General features: G+C 41.3%; 2 protein-coding genes across 2 annotated transcripts in view; one reads left to right on the top strand and one right to left on the bottom strand.

Annotated features, from left to right (window-relative positions):
- fancm (FA complementation group M) overlaps nt 1–14,286 on the top strand; it is a 58,956-nt gene that overhangs the window by 4,484 nt on the left and 40,186 nt on the right. The window lies entirely within an intron of this gene.
- On the bottom strand, nt 273–12,735 carry soul3 (heme-binding protein soul3). Its single transcript, XM_066694293.1, has 5 exons — nt 12,152–12,735; nt 4,711–4,805; nt 3,305–3,446; nt 2,773–2,956; nt 273–2,633 (listed from the first exon to the last, which is right to left on the bottom strand). Exons 1-5 carry the CDS (start codon nt 12,399–12,401, stop codon nt 2,462–2,464), a joined length of 843 nt encoding a protein of 280 aa, XP_066550390.1. The 5' UTR covers nt 12,402–12,735; the 3' UTR covers nt 273–2,461.

The following is a 14,286-nucleotide window of genomic DNA, read 5'->3' as shown; positions in this document are numbered from 1 at the left end:
AAATCAATACTATTTACAAAGTGACAAACCTTCTTTCTTATGTGTGTGGTTTTTACCCAGTGTGCGTGCCATCTATTCTGATATTTTGACAGTTATCTGTAGTTACTGTAAGAGTGTCTTAAAAATGTGACATGATGTTTCATTTAATATCTGTTTTAATATATGATTCCTGTCTTAATAACTCTTTGCCACAATTGCATGCTTTTCTAATGCTCCCATGACGACCCCAACATACAACATAGATCGGAAACACACAGAGTTCTTGAAAAGGCTCATAGTTAACATTTATTTATTTATTTATTTATTTATTTGTATTTTGTTACAGGAAGGAAGAAAGAAAGACAACATTAACATAAAACAAAAACATAAATCCACAGTAGCTCTCATCTTTTCACTTCATCAAAACATCTTATACAGCACACTTCTACAAAACACTTACAAAAAAAGCAAAACTGTAGGTTCTCAATTATCCAGCTTAATTCAGGTGTTTAGTAGACCTGTTTCTGGTCGCTGAAGGATTCTGAACGTCGAACTGAGCGAACCCAATTTTTGTTTTCAAATATATTTCTAATGCTTTGCCTCCCCTGAGATTAATCAGGTTTGAAATCCAGCGAACTTCAAAGAGCATAAAAAGCGGCAGAAATGGCCTAGTTCAAAAGCAGCTGAAGCCATTTGGTTTTAATTGGGAGATTTTGTTATAGTTCTTTTTTTGTTTTTTGTATTTTTCTCCTGTCGTTCCCATTTCACGTTTAACTGCCGAACCCCTCGCATGTCCTGCACTGGACTGAAAACATCCAATCTGTTTTCTGGGTCTAAACCCTTTCGTTTCAACTTCTGAGGCAGAAACTGCTTGAAGAGATCTCCAGCAGCATACTTCCTTTATTTGTTTTAAGTAATGTCCCTGCTTACCCTGTTTATGTACTGATGCTGGCAGTGCTGTTCTGTACAATACTATAGTGTAATATAGTATATACGTGTGTGTGTGTGTGCTTGTTTATTGTATACACAGTATATAATGGATAGACAGTTTCATCAGAATAGAGTAAAGTGGTACGGCAACTGAGATCCTGTTTTGGGCTGCATTTAGCCATGCTGGCTGATTCTGAGAGAGCATGCCCTGGCCATGTTTCTGTTTAGCAGAGCCCACAGTGTCTGAAAAGCATCAGGGCACTATTTAAGTAGCATGCTCTGTCTTCATTTCAAGTATCTGCGCAGAGAGCTCTTTAAAACCACATCCTTTACAGACAACCCGCCCCAATCATAGCATCAGTTGTCACGTGGTTTAACACACACCTATAATGCTTTGATTCCAAGTGGTCCAGTTTGTGAACATGTTAAACATAAGTCACTTTAAACTAAGGGTGGTATTCTTAAGTATACGTTTAGATTTATAGCACTGTAATTATTTTAAACCATACATGTCATTAAAAAAATCATTGGTGATAAAAAATACTTATTGGAGTACATAATGTTGAATTTGAGTTTCTTTTTAGTAATAACATCTAGAATAGCTACTAGCAATGCAGAACATTATTTGTTGTTGAGGTGAATAAAAAATTTAACTTCGTAAGCCCGTCATCTACTGACTACTTCAGCTGCATCGCTAAGAGTTTTTTTCAAAAAATATTTAACAAAAATAGCATTATTAATGTGAATATAATTCTCAATACTCTAAACTCACAAGAAAACATATACATACATGTGCACATTCATCTCTTTAACGTAGCTGGGTAGTATTACACACTCACTAATAGTAATGTCTAGGACAGCTAGGAGCCCAAAGAGATATATAGTAATAAGGGTGGGGACATGGCTTCCAGACTGAGGAATGCATTCCTTCTCGATTGTCATACAGCAAACAAGTTCAGTGATTCTATTACATGCAGACTACGGGAGTGGTAATTTGTTCCGGTATCTGTCGTGCAGGTGTGTGTATGTGCTGGCGTGGGTCACTGTGTCTGTACAGATCTAGAAAGATATATTATTAATTGTATTCCATAATTGTAGCAATGCTTTGCTCATTCTTTTCCATTATCTTACTATGAGAAGAAAATGTTCATAATAGTATCCACATTTTTATAACCCTACACCAGGAATAGACCGAACTTCAGAACCAGGCTTTGCCAAGATTCAGATTATTAAAAATATTCCAAGTTGGTATAATGATCAACCAAAGTATAGAAGATCTTTTATTTACCAAAATATACTTTTTTGCATGCTATGTTTAGTAACTTGATGCAGTCTCTTTGTGCATCAGACCTGAATCCACCACAAAGAACAAGATGTGAGAAGTGTTATCTTGGCATAGCCTGGCTCCAATCACTCACTGTGGAGTGTGGAATAGACCTGTGCTGGCCAGGGGGCTACTGGCCGTGGGAGCCAGCTGAGGCCGGCACTGTGTTTTCTGGTCCAGGAGAGATTGGAGGAGGGAGGTATAAAGGGAAGGAGGGAGCAGTGCTGGTCAGGGCCGCTCCAGGAACCAGATCTCGTTCTGTCTGTTGGCGGCAGCAGGGTTGGTGTAGCCTGCCACGATGAAGGATTCCTGCGTGCGGATCTCCGGGCACTCCAGCACCTCTGCCAGCAGGCTGATCTCGTTCAGGATGGTGTGCTCGTTGGTGGCCCCGCTGAAGGGCCTGCGAGAGCAAGGGAGAGTCACTTATTAATAGAAAGTTAAGACTGAACACATTGCCATTCATCTAAACTAGCAAAAGAACACTCCCATTGTGTATGCCTAATAATACTTTTCTCATGTCTGAAAAGAGTGAAACCGACCTGGCGTAGATGATGGTGGCAGGCCACTCCTCGATGACAATATCCGCGTCGTAAGGCTGAGGTGGTTGTGCCTGGTGGTGTGTGGGCAGGTAATAGGCGACACTGACCTCCCGTGACAGGACGGAGTGCGAGTCTGCAGTGCGCACCACTGTCACTATGGGAATGGTCAGCCCAAGGTAGCTGCCTGCAGAGAAGGAGAAGGACAATTGGCTGTAGAACCAAAGTGCTTGATGGTATCTTAAATCAGCCTGTTTCAGTAACAGAACTGTCCTATATGTTAAAGATGTTCTGCTGAATACAATTGAACATTTAGGACTTGAGGTCTTGAGAATTATGCTCTTTGTAAAGCTTCACTCAACCATGGATTGTAGAGGCTCTGATGACCTTGCTGGCCCACTGGACCAGGCCTTCACTGTTTGGATCCTCAATGTTACACTCAATGACTTGCATCTGGCTATGCCCTTCAGCTCTGCTCAGAAAGCCCACTCCGCCGGGAGAGTGGGCGCTAACAATAGCAGTCCGGAGGAGTCACCTGAGGAGTTCTGCTGACAGATATATCTCATGAGCTTCATGAAGCCGAGGCAGATGCTCTGCTCGTACTGCTCCTCGTGGACTGTGATGCACGCCCAGTTGGCCTTCTCATAGTGCCGTTTCTCGTAAAGCATGTCCCCACACTGCAGAAACACACACACACACACACACACACACACACACACACACACACACACAGGTCAGCCCCCTAGGTCCTCTGCTGGAGTCAGAATTGTTATGCATGTTATCAGGCATTGCTTTCAGGAAGACAATGTAAAAACCTGTCTCTTTAACTGGTTAGCCTGCTGTGAAATGTAGAAGACTCCAGTGCATTACATTTTTTGAGGGAATATGTGTTCAGGAGCCCCCCCCCCAACTTTCCCACAAAGACCATTCAATCATTTACAAAGGCCTTCCTGTGGAGCTGGGCGGACTGCTTCTTGGTTCTTTTGAACTGTCGAACAGTTAATGACAAAAAGCCCCTGCTGATGAGGTAAGCGTATTAGACAGTGATATTTATACTTTCTTAAGGATACTAGTTAGCTAATAGCCTTTGCTGTGTTTAAAATAAAATGTCTGCTTCTCACACAAACTCATATGCCTTAAGTAGGTTCAATGTGTTGGTTTGACAAGAGCCAGCCCTCTGTCCTGAAGTGATACGCTGACCTAGCCACCCCCCCCGATGTTCCTATTAGTGTGGTTTGTGCGCTACTTATTCCCTGCTAATAGAGATAACACCTGCCCCTCGTTTAAATCTTAGCAAGGGTGGAAAGAATAGCAATGTTAATGAAGACATGTTTTAGATCAATTAAACATTAAGTAAGTAAAAAACACTTGAATAAAAAGATGCATACCTAAAAAACAGTGATTAAAAAAACTAAAGACAAAACAAGCTCAGATTGTTTGTTTCAGTCAAGGTAGTTTGTGCGTTTTGCTATGTGAGAGCTGGGATGGGTGGGGGGGTGGACAGTGCTATCATCATGACGGCAGTCTTTCAGTCAGCAGGTCATGTCACGGTAACTCAAGCAGATGAATCGGGAAAGCAGTGACCTTCACCTCCTTTCTGCTTTAGCCAACCACTGAGCCAGATGCAAACCACTGGCTTTAAATTGATTTCTGATGCCACCTCCGATGGGCACTTCAATCAGATCCTGACTTTCCATGCTGATGGTGGTATTTTCCTTTCGACAATAATAAACAGCTGCCCTGTGATTTAGTAAGGTTAATACAGCGGTCTCTGTATTCGCCCTCAGCTCTCAGAAGTAGGTCACAAGAAACAAATATGTTTGTCTATCTCTGTGTGTGCGTGTGTGTGTGTGTTTCTTGTTTTGTTTAGTATATCTTTCAGCAGTGCTTTGTGAGGGGTCTGCAGTGAAAGCACTTGAGATGCCAGGGGGTTGGACTCACCTTCTCTTTGCGGGTGATGAGGGAGAAGGGCACATTCTCTCTGTCCTGTGTGCCTTGGTTGTTGCTGGTCAGCTGCTGGATGGGCGCGGCCATGTCTGGGGAGAGAAGGGTGGCTGTTAGGGTCACCTGGCCTGGCAAACGCTAATGCAGAAAAGCGTTTTTATCAAAGTCCTGGGTAACTAGCAGAAGTCATGGTGGTTACATATTACATTTGTCTGTATAAGGCTGGTACGTTTGGTTTAGCGATCATTCAAATACATTTTTTATTATTAAATGATTGTGGGTTTATTAAATGGCAGTTGTTGCACACCTAATGCAACTACATAATTAAGTAAAGGTTAAAGCAGGATTGATAGTCTTGTTTTGTGCCTCTGAATATTAAAATACTGTACAATTGTAATACCTTACTATTTTGTACCGCTTTCACACAAAATTGACTCACAATTTGAAACTGAGCTGTCTCTACAACGGCATGTTATTTCGACTTGTGGCTCTCGAGAGCGCTTGGCAGGCGGGGGTGTATCCAGTGAGGAGGATTATCAGAGCTGCAGTCGAGCCGTGTGCGCTGTTAATAGCCTCAGAATCTGTGCACTCGGGGGGGTCGGGCGGATGGGTGGGCGCAGCAGCCCGTTAGTTGATAGACTGGGAGCTACGGGCGCCCGAGATGCGTCTGCTGGAGTTCGGCTCGCCTCCAACACACTTGGCACCATTACAGTCTGCGGGAGGCCAAGGGAAACCAGAGCACATTTTTCTTTAACTTGTTTACAATAACTTAATGACTTTGGCATTAATTAGAACTTATTAACACTTTTGCCATTGTGCTGTTGCCAATGCGAGGGGAGAGGGAGCGGCTCGGGGGTGCTTTTACGGTTGTTCTTTACTGACCGTTTTAATCTTGGACAGAGGCTAAGCACCATCTTCTTCCATTTGGAAATGGCAAACAGGCAAAGTGGAAGGGAGTGAGATGTTGTGAACTTGCCGAGGAGTTTTTTTTTCTTTTAATCTACATAATGCTGCACAGCTTGCTCCCCCCCCCCCCCATCTTCCTTTCCCTGAACCCCTTTATCATTCATCTTCTGCTAATGAACCATTCAGTGCCAAGAAGTACAAGCAAGCACTGGCACGGTTGCGATGTCCCATTGACTAGATTATCTTCTGCACGCATGAGCTCAGCAGAAAAACAGTGTCACACGACTGCTTAACTTCCTCATTACAAAACTCTGGAATGCACGAAAGGGTTGCAAAAACAATACAAATACTGCCACCAGCTCCCTGTGCTATCCCAATGGGGAACTGAATTCTCTGACCTACTTAATTTTCTGTAGTGTCAGCAGATCTGCATTTGTTTTTAAGCTTTTTGTGATTACTATACCTTAATTTTAAACAATTAACAACCCATCACTGTCATATTGTGGTGGTTTGGTTCAGCATTTCCCAACCAGTGTGCCATTAGGCATGAACAGGAATGCCACAGAATTTGAATGAAATAATACATAAAGGAATAATATTATAAATACATATTTAAATTAAATAAGTTACTAATATAATTAAACAGATTAATGTGCCTTATTGTATTACATTAAAAGATTACTTACCTACTTTATATATTGAAATATTTATTCCACACTAGTTAAATCAGTAGAAAATCAACCCTAACTTTAACAAAAGTCTACATTTACTGGGGACCCTAACCCTAACCTGGACCAAAATATAACTCTAATTGGACTACATGTAATTTGAATGCATACATCAGCAAATTAATCAAAATCACATATTGGTCTTACCAACCAAAATATAACTAAGTCCATTCGTACTTTATTGTATCTCTAATTTAAGTTCAGCTTGGTCAAATAGTCTTAATTTCAGGTGTTATGTTTTTTGTGATATTTAATTGTGATCTATACTTTTCTCTTAAAAAAAAATCACATATTCAGTTAATACAGATTTGACAATTAATTAGCCTAACATTTAAATAATATCCAGAAGAATATCATTATTTTGTTTGATTGCAAATTCAGTTTTCCCAATCTCTGGAAAGCAGAAAGCAGAATCTGGGAAAAGTTCTTGGAACAGAGCCAAAATGTCCCAGCAGGCTGTCTAATGTGTCCTAGTGCATTTAATGGTTAATACCTTATCAGGGGACTCTTCCCCATCAGTCCAATCAGTAGTTTGGTTTGCTCTGGGGGAAAGAAAAACAAGCCAAATCTCTTGCTTTGAAATCGAATACCTTAGCCTTACTCTTTGAACCACAGCCCCAGTGACAGAAAGAAACAGAGTGTGAATGTATGAAGAGTTGATTTTGTGGAGACTCTGGGTTTAAGGTTGTTAAAATACATTGCGCTGTATACAACTACTGGGATATTTCCTAACATAAAATGCAAATTCATTGTTTAAAATCTTATTTGCAAGTCAAACAGTTTATGATCTGACCCACCCAGAGTGTTTTCTACTTTACTTAACCTCAGTATACGATATTCAATCACATTTGAAGAAATTTGAGACTTATTCTTGCTTATTAGTCAAAATGTCTGGCTGCGGGTAGAAATAGGTGTGTTATCTCCCTAGATAAATCTTGGGAAAAGATGCCTTTGTCATGTTTCCATCATCTTCCTCCTTAAATCCAGATGTCAGTGGTTGTGTTGCCACTTTGCCAGGTATTTAACCTACAGGCATCAGGTGTTCTAGGCTAGACTACAGTGGGGTTTCCTTACAAAGTTGGATGATCCTATTGGTGGCCTTGGCTGTTCTGCTCAAATTAGACCATCAGATGGAGAATTCCCTGGCACACAGGAGGAAGATGATGGAAACTTTATCAGCCCACCAAGTGTACTTGCATTCACTTAAAACTGGTGGACTGGCTCATGCTTATTAAATAAATGTATCCATACAGGCTGGAAACAATCCCATGTTGCCATTTGAAGCCACTTCACTGACACGGACTTCAGCGTACGTGCCTGAAAACTTGCAGATTTAAGGAAGATAAAGGTGAAGTTAACCACAGAAAGACTGTGGATAGTTTTGATGAATCTGCTCCACACTGAGCTGAAAAAGACACATGGGTCCAAGCTAGTGAGTTATGGTTGAGTCTCCTCAGGTTAAAACGCATTGACTTGTTTGTACTCTGCCCCCCATTGCACAGTTAGACCAACTCCTCACATTTCCAATGCCATCACCCGTGGCTGAACAAAAACACATGCCTGTATTAAACGAATTGCCTGAATTGTGGAATCTACTTTTTTGTTCAAACATAAAAAAAACACAAACTGCTTCCCCTGAGCGTGTGGTAGCTGCATGCCTGAGAGGCTGCCGATTTGTTGTGATAGTTTGCTCTCCTGTGACTAGGAGCTCCTGACCTGAGCAGCCCATCGTCCTGCTGCAGCCCATCGAGCAGCAGAGGAGAGGTCATCACAATGGATGGGCAGTGCCGAGCAAGGAGAGAGTGGCACTATGGGCTGAGAGAAAGGGGCGGGAGGAGGGCAGTGATTACACACCTACTGGATTTTTGTCAACTTCCTTCATGGAACTTGTTGTGCTCGGTAACTATTTGTTGGCCAGTGTACAGATCTGAATTCCTTAAAAATTCTTGTGATGATGACAGATAGGAGAATGAAAATCATGCCTTACGCTACAGCTAACGATAATTAGGGGGATTTTCAAAGAACCAGGAAGACCGCTGTGCAAATGTCACATTATCCAGTTCAACTGGAGCTGATGCACAAACCACATATTTTCGAGGTATTATTATTTTTTAAATCTTTTCACTAAACCCTTAATTGGAAGTGATTAACATCAAAATAGATGAAAACTGGCAAGCATCACTTTCCAACACAACTTGTGGGAAAATATGACTTCATCATGTTGGCTAATTTAGATTGTACAAGAGCAATACTGTCAATCATGTTAATAATAACAAAAAAAACTAATGCAATAGATCCTATTTCTAAGAGGACAAGTGGGACTGATTCTCACATATACAGATGTGGTAATCGATGTGACGTGATCCCGGAGAGCGTGCGGCTGAAACTGCCGTACTCTAAGAACAGCTGGTCTGGATTTGATGTACTTTTGAAAGCACTTGTACTGCATTCCTATGTGTGGAAGTAGGTCACACTGACTATCCACCACTGCTGCAGGCACGGCTGTTATTTATAACACTGGTAGCAGTTTCCAAGTAGCAGACATACATGCTGGTTTATAGCAATGAAGTCACTGTGTTTGACAAAACCACAACTCTACATCCATCAGCCAACAACACCAAAAATTGGCAGGAACTTGTATTCCATGACAAAATGAATAACGAACAAGGAACAGCATCACCTTACAAGTGTAACATTTCTCATCTGTGTGGGACTGGAAATAAGAGACTGAGGCAAAGTGTTCCTGTGCTCACTGGCACTTCATGAAACCTGATCCTAAAACTCTTGCCACTGCTCGATTCATCCTTATTGTTGGCAAACTTGGTGTACTTATAGTTTGTGTTACTACTAACAAGCTGGACATTACACAGCAAACGCAGTACTTTCAGTTTCTATCAATAGCTTTTTTTGTTAGAGGAAGTGGAACTCAGTGGAACTGCTGTCTCCGTCTTTAATTAAATTAATGCCATACATATTCAAATATATTTATAATCGTATATATTCAGGAACGTTTGTGTTTTTGCTGCTTCAGAAGAAAAGTATAAAGCTCATTTAATTTAATCCAGGGAACTGACTTTGCCAACAAAGATAAGGGCCGTGTCAGCGGAGGTATCGCCCAGTGTGCAATATGCCTGCGAAGCAGCAAGAGATGTCATGTTTGCTGGGGAACTCTTCATCCAAACTCATGGTGCTGCTTTCAGAGGCCATGAAGTAATCTGAACTGCAGTCCTGCCGCTGAGGGGGCGAGGTTCAGACTGGTGGAGACAGTAACATATCTGTGTGAACTACTATTGCAGACCGATATGTTGTTCATATATAGTGTACAACTAAGTCAAAAATTCAACTTTGTTTGTGTATTTGAGAATTGCTCATTAAACCTTACAAATTATTATTTCCCCCATACATCTGGGAATTACTGTGAAGTAGCTTAGTTGTAGTAGCATTGCTGTGGGGAGCACATGGTCACCGTTAAGAAACTGAGGTTTGCAGGCATTGCATCTGAAGCCAAGTCTCAACAGCACCACTGCAGTGTGAAGCAGTGATCTGTGTACATGTTAGATCCTGTTACTATTCCATGTAAGTGCTTGGTATCATTGTGCTTCAATGCATTATAAACTATTAATTACCCGTTTGGAATCAATTTCACAGATTACAACTGCTGTAATAGAAAGGGGTGGTAAATCTGCTGCTGTTAAACAACAACAAGCAAAGCCACAAGAAGTATTGGTTTTACTAAGCAACAGGTGTTTTTGTTCTGGGTGGAGTTTATGTGCAGTCTATGCTTTTTGGAGATGAAAGTGCATTTAGTTGATGAATAATTCCACTGCATTCCTTTTTAAAGAACTTAGTGTTGTAGTTGCGTGCATGGGGCACATGGTAGGGAGCAGCTTGTGTAATACTATGCAAGAGGAAAAGCAAAGATCACATTGACTAAGCCAAGACTGATTCATCCTTCTATTCTGGGTCATTGGCTTCTATCGTTTTGTTTTTATTGTGGGAAGCCTGGCAGCAACAGACCAAAGTGGGACGGAGGGGGTGGAGTGGAGTGGAGTGTAATGGGCTGGCATTTGTGTGGTTTCGGCCAAGTCACAGGCTTTACATTTATTCCAAGGTTAATTTACACCTCAGCTTGTGGCACCTTCTGATAGCACTTTCCTGATGCAGGTTATGATGAACAGATCTGATTTAAATCTTGCACATGCATACACAGAGAACCTGGAGAAGTAGTAGTAAGCAACAAGGGTAGCATGACAAGCATTAACTTAATTTTAAGGAAAAATACAGAATCAATGTATAGCTTATAAGTGTTATTAAATGTACATGAGCAACACTAAAGACCCGCATAAGTGAAATATCTGGCAGACTATGCTTGGTATTTACCTACAACAATGAACTCTAGAAATCGTTATAAACAAATCGTAACCCAGTGACACTTGACCATTTATACAGCATCTACAAACAAGGATTTGAGATGTGAGACTGTGCTTCAATTTAAGCAATATATTCTTGCCTTGCATATGACCAACTTGCAGTCATTAGTGTGAGTGTGTGTAATTTTTAAGAAAATATATCCTTCCATATTGAAGGTATGAGGTGCTCAGCAGGTGATGATTTGTAAACAGCCTAGATTGCACATCAGTAGTATTACACTGTCTAATTGGTCTAAGGAATGTTTATTTTTAGTCTTAAGCTTATTTGCGGCTACGTTGTATCTAATGCACAATCTTCAGTTGAAGGAAAAGGAAACATAAATCTAGTCTAGTGCTTTATATAGTGTTCAAAATGATGTTCTCAAGAGTGCTTACTTAGAGGTTTCACAGCAACTGACACACTTCAACTGGTAAAATTGACCACCCTGTTCATTTTATTTTTTATCCTGAAATCTGTGAACAAATCTTTGTGTTCTGTGATTTGCATTTTTGTATTGTTTCATGAAAGGTTCCTTTGTTTTGTACAAAGCTGATCCTAGTTTATATGCAAAAAATCTTTCTGTATTATTTTCCTTGTGGTGCATACTTAATGACTTGGGAAAAACAAAATAAACAACATTCCTGCTCTTAGTGGAAAACAGGCTAGTGACCAGAGTGATTTCTCTCCCTAACGCAGTTAATGCCACTGCTGCTTTATTAGCCATGCACTGTTACAGTTAATGACCAGCACAGGGACATCTTTTAATGGGACGTCCTGGGACAATTCTCTCTCCTCACAAATCGCTTAACAAAAAGCAGTGTAGCCTGTGAATTCAGAAAGAGACTACGACAGAGAGAGAAATTAGTAGTGGTGCTGCTTAAACTTGTGCTGTATCTGACTGGCTTCCAGATGTATAAACTGTTACCACAGAGCTTAATAGCCATGCTTCCCTCTCACCCTGACAGCGGGGCATGAGGATGTCTTTCACTGTACTACTACAAATGCAAAGCACAGTGCTCATTTAACCCCTTAGGTACTGTCCTAGCCAGCAAAGAAAGTTATTGCCTACAGACTGCAATACTGAGTAAACCAACATCTAGATAGAAACTGTCAAAGACACAAGGTCTTTATCTTCTAACCCTGATCGTTTTCCTTGATAGATCTTAGCTGATCATGGATTAATCACAGAATTAATTTAGACAATTTAATCTAGTTTGAATAGTTTTATTTCACACACTTAATATGTACAAATACCAGGAAATGAAATCGTCCCATTAAAAAAAAACTACAACTGCAATGTATTGGGTCGCTGCAAACTTGTCTGTCCCCTTTCCCCCCCCCACACATATAAGCAACCCTGGTTAGTTCCCCCGGCCCCCTTCTCATGCTCTTACCCCTGGGCACATCCACTTGATGCCCCCTGCCCACGTCCTGCCAGTAGTGCAGCAGCCTGTCCTGCTCCTCCTCCTCCATGGGCTCGGCTTCGTCCTCCAGGCTGCCGTTGCTGTTGTACGCCGAGTCCGAGTGCTGATCCTCGGAGAAAGACTCCAGGTCCTCCAGGGAGATCATCCCCAGGCGCGATTCCGATTCCGTCCCGCCGCCCTGCCCCCCACCGCCATTTAACCGACAGCCTCCCCTATCCATGGCCTGGGAACCGGTGTGTGAATGGATATGATCAATGCACCCGGATCTCAAGGCGGACTATTGCTATGTTCAGATCAAGGCTGCAGCGGTTTGTTTCCACACTTGTCTCTCTTGCAACTGCAGCTAAACTAACAAAATAAGACAAACTTTCAGCCTTTTAGTTTACTGATCATGTCTGGCACCCTGGCGTTTCTGCCTGGATTGATTGTATTGATGCACAGTGATAAATGCGCAGAGAGGAAAACGAACAGGCTGATGCCCACCGACTGCCCACCTCCCGCCCGTAAAGACGGCAGCCCTGCTACGGGTGACAGTGCAGCTCCTCCACGCCGGGGCACTTCGTTTATAAGAAGCTGTGGCCGGTGACGTGTGATGACACCCTCCTCGCTGCCGGACTTGTAGCGCAGATGTCCGCAGGTCTGCGCAGATGTGCCGAATCCCACCGATCCCATTGGTGGAGCCGCGCAGAACTGCGACAGGAGGAGTTTGTTTCTGTTACTAGGTATTTTACAATGAGAGTGTTTACGTTGCTTTCATATTATTGGCTTCCGTGTTTTTCTTATTATTCTAGAGTTTAATTTGATTATTGTGCATATAGTTAAAAAACAAAACAACCCCTATAGATGCGATAAAGCAAAAAAACAATACAAAATGTGGAATTTCCCATTTACACGTTAGCTTACTGCATTGGACGTTTTCTTCTGTGCAGTTATTAATAATATGTATGTTGCATGTAATACTGCATCCATATGTTGTTTCCTATACTGGTGGACACATATCAACCGAGCGTTTGTGGCACAATAATTTGACTTAAGGTGCCAAGGGCATGCATCTGCATATTGTTGTGGGGGCATTACTGCCATCCGGAGGGCAAGCGGAGTCTCCACTCAGTCACCCTTGCTCTCCTAGGACTTTAAATTGTGCTGTGGACTGAAACAGAACCCTTCTCTTCTATAGAAGTATTATATATGATACATGCATGCGTTTTTTCCATGCATTATAGCACAATTTCAGAGATAATGGAATCAATGTCATTTTGTACAAAACACTGACAGGATAGAACAGGTTACAGGATCCCAACCTGGAAGATATCATGAGCACATCGGCTTTATCGTCAGGTAGGAGTTCCAGATGTCAAAGCAGCATTTCCTGTTTTATGTTGTGTTTTTCCTACAATGATTTGAGTTTTTTCAATCTTGAATTCATGTCTTTAAAATAAATTAATCGAAAGATACTGCAGGGTTAAAAACTGATCTATTTATTTCCCATAACAGTACTATTACCACTAATGTGAAAATATATTAACATTGTTGTTGTTATTATTATTTTCATGGTGTTCAGGAAAAAAAATGAGCTGTTTACAATTCATGACTGAGATCTCCATTTAGGGTCTGCTTTTTCTGGATTTAACCCTCCCCTCAATCAGTGGTGATATTGCTACCTAGTTCAGTCTATCAGTAAGACCCCATTATTACCAAACATGTGCTTTACTTATCTGGGCTATTTAACCACCCACAGTATAATTTGCATTTTACTGAAGTTGTGTGTGAAGAAAGTGCTTTGATGTTGAGATATTATTCCCTCTCCTTCATTTCTGGTTCACCGAAGAAGCAATCAGTTGTCTGCTTTGATTGGTTAATCACGTTAATATTACCACCCCCCACCCCCCACTATAGGTTAGGGTCAAGATCACCTTAGAAACTCTCATCAGCATGCACAGTGCCATGCTTAACCTTGATGGATGATTGAGAGATGATGTCATGCATGTCTACCTGTCTAACTCTCTCCTTTATGAATTGAAAATGAAAAAAAATACTATTTTCATAAAGGCTTTAGTCAACACTAAAGACAAAGAATGAACAGGAATCATCCCCAGACAATTTAC

Source organism: Amia ocellicauda, chromosome 21 (genome assembly GCF_036373705.1).
Source record: "Amia ocellicauda isolate fAmiCal2 chromosome 21, fAmiCal2.hap1, whole genome shotgun sequence".
Classification (NCBI taxonomy): domain Eukaryota; kingdom Metazoa; phylum Chordata; class Actinopteri; order Amiiformes; family Amiidae; genus Amia; species Amia ocellicauda.
Note: the sequence above shows the minus strand (reverse complement) of the source record. Positions and strands in the feature narration are given on the sequence as shown.